The following is a 7,502-nucleotide window of genomic DNA, read 5'->3' on the forward strand; positions in this document are numbered from 1 at the left end:
ATTCTGTGAAATAGCTTTTACTAATTATAATGTATATTTTTAGTTTGATTGATGATGAAGAAATTCAATAACAGAATAAGATTAGATAACTTTTATTGTTTAAATGTAATTATTTTTTCAACATTTCCTTGTTTAATTAATTATTTAAATTAAATATTACTAAAAATAAATTGAATTCTTATATTCTTATCATATTTAAAGTATATATATCTAATATATAAAAAAATATTAATTGAGTTATTATATCCTTACTATATTTAACATACCATATTTAATATATTATATAACTAATTATTTTATTAGATTAAATTCTTATATCTTGCCATATTTAATATATAGCTTATTTAGTATATAAATTAATTTTTTATGTTATCTAACATAATTTAAATTCAAAATTAATTTAATTTTTTTAATCAATAAAATTAAAATCTTTTAAGATATATTCTTAACATATTTAATATATATCTTATTTAGTATACAATATAATGTTTTATTTTATGTAATACAATTTAAATTTAAATAGAAAATTAGTATAACCAATCAAAATTATATTACCTTTGCTTTTACTCAACCAATACAATTAAAATTTTTAGTCAATCTATAAACTTAGTATGAACGTTTTTAGCAATCTCAACGTTCTCTTCCCCATCTGTACTTTTATACATATAATAAATAGATTATAAATAAGGATAGTAAGTAAGTGTATGAAAGGGATAAAAAAGGGAATTTACTAAGATAGATATCTATCGGTTAAATTTGAAATTCTTGTCCCAAATGCACTTTGTGCAGAGCCATTGTAATTTCTAATTAAAAAGAGCAAGATACAAGAATGGACCAGTGATTTTAATGGTGATGTAGCCATCAAAGAATAAAGTTTGGATGGGAGGAAGGAGATGTTGAACTGGTAAATTGAGGGAAACGAAAATGGTGAAGATGATAATCTTTGTTGTTTTCATTATCACAAGTTATAATTTACACTTTTGTCTTTTCTATTTTAAATACACTCATTTATGTATCTCAATTGTACCATCTTCCTCTCCTTTATATAGACGTTGCGTCGTATTTTTTATCTTTATAATATTCTTTTATATTGAAATGTCCTGTTTCATTCATATGTTATAATAAGGATTAAGCTGTTTGTGGATAAAAATAATATAAGTATTTAGTACTTTTATATAAAACTAATGGAAATATATCGATGAAAAAAATTAGATACATAGTCATGACGGAACTATACCTTAATGACCATTATAATAATTTAACTATATAGGACAAAATCGTTAATTTAATCAAATCTCATGAGGAAATAGTAACTTTTCCAAAATTTTATGAGCCAAGTACTCGTTATGCGTATCTTAAAAAATTCATTTTATCTATCTTTATAATATTCTTTTATCTTGAAATGTTCTGTTTCATCCATAATTTACAGATGTTATAATAAGGATTAATGTGTTTGTGGATAAGAATAATATAAGTATTTAGTACTTTTATATAAAACTAATGGAAATATATCGATGAAAAAATTATATATATAGTCACGACGGAACTATACCTTAGTGACCATTATAATAATTTAACTATATAGGACAAAATCGTTAATTTAATCAAATCTCATGAGGAAATAGTAACTTTTCCAAAATTTTATGAGCCAAGTACTCGTTATGCGTATCTTAAAAAAATTCATTTTATGCGCATAAAATATAAGTATATGAGTTATACACAAAAAATATTTACACTTTTATTTTTTAATATTATTATTATTATTATTATTATTGAAAGCAAATTATTATTATTATTGTTATTATTATGAAGCGTTGAAGAATGAATTTAATTGGAGTGGAAAAAAAAAAGAAAAGAAAATGGGAGATTCTATTAGTGGACAAGGGAAGTAAAGGTGGATGGTGAGAACACTATATAAATACCTAATTGTACAACGCATCTCGTATGATAATACGAGTGTAGCCAACAAAACAACCAATAAGATATATAGGTAGTGGTGCTTCCGTAATGCCTAGGGATCAATTTAGAGACCCTCTCGTTGTTGGTCGTGTGATTGGGGATGTTTTAGACCCTTTTACAAAATCTATCTCCCTCCAGGTTACTTATAATCACAGAGAGGTTAACAATGGCTGTGAGCTCAAACCCTCTCAAGTTGTCAACCAACCTAGGGTTGATATCGGTGGAGATGATCTGAGGACCTTTTATACTTTGGTATTTCTTTTTATTGTTGTTGTTGTTCTTCTTCTTCTTCTTCTTCTTTCAGTTGCTTTTGTTTTGTTTTTAAATCTAAATGACTATACAAACATGGGTTCTTGGGTTTTGAAGTGGGAATTATGATTCTTTTCTTCTTGAAATTGCAGGTTATGGTGGACCCCGACGCCCCTAGCCCAAGTGACCCTAATCTCAGAGAATACTTGCATTGGTACCTTCATATTCGATCCCATATCATATGATTCTCTCGACAAAATTAATGCACACACAATTTTCTTTATTTCTCATTCATATATGTTCGTATCCAATCATAGTTCAAACAAACTTTAAATCCTTCAGTATACAGATATATATGGCTTCGATCCAATACTTGTTTCACAAAATCAGTGGAAAATGTGATTTATTAGCAAGTTTTCTTTATTTATTTAACATGCCATTCCAGTTGAAGGTAAATTAAATTAAATGATAAGGAAGAAAGAAAGAAAACAAAAAATGGAAATGGCAGAGAGCAGTAGGAAGGAAAGGTAAAAAAAGCTAAGTACGGAAAAAGAGAAGTGGTAGTGGCACAAAAACAAAAAAGGTGTCGTTGTAGACAATGTTATGCTCTTTGGGGCGCGGGGTGGTGGGGTTTGAAAGAGACATATATAGGTGTCGTGTAATCACATCAGTAAGTCGTTGCTTTTTCAGGTTAGAGTAACTGAGTAAGTATAGAATATGTCAATTTTCCCTTTGTCTGTTTTGAAAATTCATCGATGCATATTTTTCTTTCGAGAAAGAGTTCGGACCGCACATAATTTGAAGAAAGTAGGTTCGGATTTACTAGGTTTCTTGGGTAATCAGTTGGGTCCTACGTGTACCATGATTCTGCTTCTGGGTACACTATCTTACATCACAACACAATTCACTAAATTCTGTTCTATTTCAATTTTCTACTGTGGGTCCTGCTTTCTACAGTGATTGATTGGAGTAAGGTGATCCTTGCGTTGTCTCTTTTTACTTTTACTTCATTTTAAAATGGCAACCTTTTATTATTATTATTATTATTATTATAATATAGGTGCTTGAGGAAAAAAAAAATTTCTTCTTTACAAAATATTAACCGCACCTATCATTATAAATAAAAAAAAATACTTATTTAGATCAGATAACTCAATAAAAATAAAAATTTTTTAAAAACCATTCATATTTTTTTTTCTCAGTAATATCCTCTTTTAATAAAAATTTATTTAATTAATGGATACATTGTGCACCAGGTTTAGATAAGTCAATCTCTTATAAGCAACTCTTTTACGAACAATAAATATTTTTTGTAAAATATTTGAAAATAGTAGCAACCACACCTATTATTCTGTAAACCAGACTTATTTATTTTGTAAACCGAACAAATTTAAAAGATAGGCATATTTTACGAAATAAATTAAAAATATTACAAAATATAAATTCTTAAAAACCTTACAAAGTATTAGCGACTGAAACTGTTATATATTTTGTTAGGCATGAAGGGTTGGGGGAACCCTCGGTTCAAAAATTTTAAATTATGGAATTATGAACCGGCTTTTTAACGGCTGATTCTAGTTCGGTTTCAATTTTGACTGATTCTGATGTGGTTTTGATGAATTGACTATTCCTATTATAGTTTTGCTATGTGTATTATTTTTTTTTAAAGAAAAATAATTTAGTTCTAAGGTGTTTTTCTTTCAAAAATATTAATGTGAATTTAAAAAAAATATTGATAGATTTTATCTCAACTAACTTTTAAAGTGCTCGTACTCATAAGAAATAAAATTAATTAATTTTGCAAAATAATCAATTAAATCATCATTTTATTTTTTTTATAAATGTTATTAATTAAATAAATTACTAGAAAATTTTGAAAAATGCTTCAAATAATGTAATTTTGAATTAAGTAAAAATTTAAAAAGAGAAAATATTAAACTCTCATTTGTATCAAACATTATAATTTTATACTACTAAATATTTCTTTTTTTTTTTGCCATTTTACTTTTTAATATTTTTAACTTTTTAAGTAAAGTGTATTTAAAAAAAAAAACTAAGTAAGATGTATTATGTAGTAAAAGATTATTTAGAGGTGTATAAAATAGGTTAAATGATTATAATTTTAAAAATAAAAAAAAATTTAATTTGAACCATATTAAAACTGCCGATTTCATTCAGGATCAAAATATACCATTTATATGAATTTTAATCGACTTAAACTATCAATTTTAATTTAAAATTTTAAATAGACAGTTTCAATCGGTGAACAGTTTATTTACTATACCGAACTGATGCAGATGTCTATATTTTGTAATCCGATAACTGCATGAAAAAATACAACAACTTTTTACTGACTTGTCAAGAAATGTTAGACGATAGTAATGAGTGCTATCATTTTTTAATTACATGACATGACATGACATGACTTTTCTTCACACCATAATATGTTGGACCAAGCTAGTCCTACCACTGTATTACGTTAGGACTCAGTCAGAGAGATGGAATAATGGAACAGACCAAAAAAACAAAACTTTTGTTTTAAATTATAATATTCATATTCATTTTGAGGAAATCGAAATCGTTTTTGGACTCAAAAGTGCAATTCCAGTACGTATAGTACGCTGAGAAAGATGCAAAAGGCGTCTTTGCAGTTGAAGAACATTTTTAATATATATAGGGAAGCATCAACCAGTGCATGTTCATGCAGATTTTTTTTTTTTTATTTATTTAAAAAAAAAAGAAGATACAGGCTTAATTATGATATGTTGAATTTATCTAAACTTGTGCAGGTTGGTGACTGATATTCCAGCAACTACTGGGGTAACTTTTGGTGAGACTTTAATTAATTAATTAATTAATTAAGTTTTGTTTAATTATTTAGATGTCATTTTCTTGAATCTCTCCGTTGAGACCAAATCAAGAATGTATATATGTGCAGGGCAAGAGATAGTGTGCTATGAGAGCCCGCGACCATCGTTGGGGATTCATCGGTTCGTATTTATATTGTTCCGGCAGCTGGGAAGGCAGACCGTGTATCCACCAGGGTGGCGTCAGAATTTCAACACTAGAGATTTCGCTGAGCTCTACAATCTTGGTTCACCGGTGGCTGCTGTTTATTTTAATTGCCAGAGGGAGAGTGGCACCGGAGGACGGAGACGGTGATTCAGTTATATATTAATTACTCCAATCTATACTTGATTAATCACTAATGATCTTAAGAATAAGAAGAAGAAGAAGATGTATTACGGTAATGCTATGCATGGATCCATGTGATAATATTTTTATATTTTATTGTGGTTCTGATCTCTACATATATATAATTCAACCGAACTAAAAAGATCACAAATGCTATCAAATTTACTGAATATTAATCTCTATTGCAATGTCTTTTTCCTTTATTTGAAATCCAACGTAAAGTATATTTTGAATTAGATTCAACAATTTCTGATAATTATGTCTAATGTTATATTTTGAATTAGATTCAACAATTTCTGATAATTATGTTTAATGTTATGTTCACTTTTTGAATTTCATGTATGATTCATAAAATTTGAACATTGTCAACAAATTAAAATCTGAATTAACAAATATATACTTTATGACACAACAATTTCCAAACTTAAAATTAAATTGCCCAAGTACATAACTCTCTTACTTTAATCTTATCGCGTCACCCTTAATTTTATAAGAGACCTATCATGCATCTAAAATTACGAATTTTGTTAATGTTGCACACATTTTTATGCTAACACTATTTTTTTGAGCTTTTGACTTTTATATGTAAAATGTTGATTTGATGTGTGGTTATCGTAATTTTTGAAATAATAATTTTCACATTTTTTAATCATCTAATAAGTATTTAATTGGTTTAATTTTATAAATTTAAGTGTTAAATAAAATAATTTTACAAATTATAGTATTTAATAAGTGGAATTTTATGAGTCTTAAGCATTTGATGTCTCAAATAAAAATTGAAAATGCTTCAATAACAAAGTTTAGAGAGGTTTATGGGCCCAAATTAAATTATCAAGTATGAATCACATTCGGGCCAATTAGGTTAATTACATCAAAGTTGGGCTTGTTTTGTTATGGACTGGACTAGGGAAGATTAGAAGTTGGACTCTGCGATGGACGAAAGCTCACCAACCTATAGCTGCAGTAGCCTTTACATGAAACGTGTCAGATTTTGAGAGAGAGACTCACCGTGACTAAAATATTAACGAACGGAAACATAAAAGGCGCCAAAACTAAATATTTGGAGCCATAACCCAATTGCTGTAGCTGGCGGGAAGACGTTAAATTATTAATTATTCCCTCCCTTTACCCAAAAAAAAAAAAAAAGAAAAGAACTAAAATTAATATATTTATTCTATCACTCTCATCACTATCCTATTTGTTTTCTTTTTTCTTTTTTCTGAGTTTCTGAAAAACTGAAAAATCTAAGATACTAAAAAGGTCAAAACTCTATGATGAATCTGTGAGACAGGAACGAGGAAATGAAGTTTCTTGCTTGAAAATTCAAACCCCCTAGATCTCAGTAACTTGTGTCGTTTCTGTTTCTCTTGCTTTCTGCATCAAAGATTTTTCTGTTTCTGTCTGAATTAGGGTTTTGCTTCTTGCACAAATAAAGCAAATGGCGGAACCGGTGCCGACGGTAATCGACGTTGATAGTGAGCCAAAACCCAACACCCAAGACCAGCCAAAGAAAAACCTCAAGCGAAAGCGGGCAACATCAACACCGTCGCTGTTATGCAACATGACGGATGACCAGAAGGCAGCCCAAATCGAGACCCTGAAGGACGAACTCCAGGGGCTTTTTGTCTATTACAGACAAGAGATGGATCAAGAACTGGGGTTTGGGTTCGGTGCGGATTTGGGTGGAAATGAATGTAATACGCTGAATGGGATGGTGGGATTGTTGATGGAGGAGAGCCAATTGGCGCTGTCCAAATTGGTGGAGGAGATACATGCAAAGTTGTCCAAGGAGAGATTGAAGGACAATGTGACTGTTACGGTGGCGGTGGTGAAGACTGCGGTGTTGTTTGTGGGGCAGAGAATGATGTACGGAGTGCCCAATGTCGATGCTGATGTTTTGGAAGATGAGAGTCAGGATTGTCTCTGGTGTTGGGAGGTATTATTAGTTTTCATGGGCCCTGTTTAAATTTTATTATATTTTAGATTGCATTCTTTTATGTGAACAATGGGTCTATATTGGTAATTGAATTTTATGAAATTCACTTAACTATTCTGAATTATGTTAAGTTGGATATCATGTTTCTATCATTCCGGGGAAT

General features: G+C 29.2%; 1 protein-coding gene and 1 pseudogene across 1 annotated transcript; both read left to right on the forward strand.

The window, feature by feature from the left end:
- The first annotated feature begins 2,004 nt into the window (after positions 1-2,004).
- On the forward strand, positions 2,005-5,573 carry LOC105644921 (protein HEADING DATE 3A). The gene is given in 4 exon segments (NM_001308752.1): positions 2,005-2,211; positions 2,361-2,422; positions 4,998-5,038; positions 5,147-5,573. Coding segments are annotated over 4 exon segments (531 nt in total). The 5' UTR covers positions 2,005-2,007; the 3' UTR covers positions 5,371-5,573.
- Positions 5,574-6,539: 966 nt separating this feature from the next.
- LOC149497256 (chromatin assembly factor 1 subunit FAS1 pseudogene) lies at positions 6,540-7,491 on the forward strand (annotated as a pseudogene).
- Positions 7,492-7,502: the final 11 nt, after the last annotated feature.

Source organism: Jatropha curcas, chromosome 3 (assembly GCF_041381405.1).
Source record: "Jatropha curcas cultivar XTBG-Jc1 chromosome 3, XTBG_Jcur_1.0, whole genome shotgun sequence".
Classification (NCBI taxonomy): domain Eukaryota; kingdom Viridiplantae; phylum Streptophyta; class Magnoliopsida; order Malpighiales; family Euphorbiaceae; genus Jatropha; species Jatropha curcas.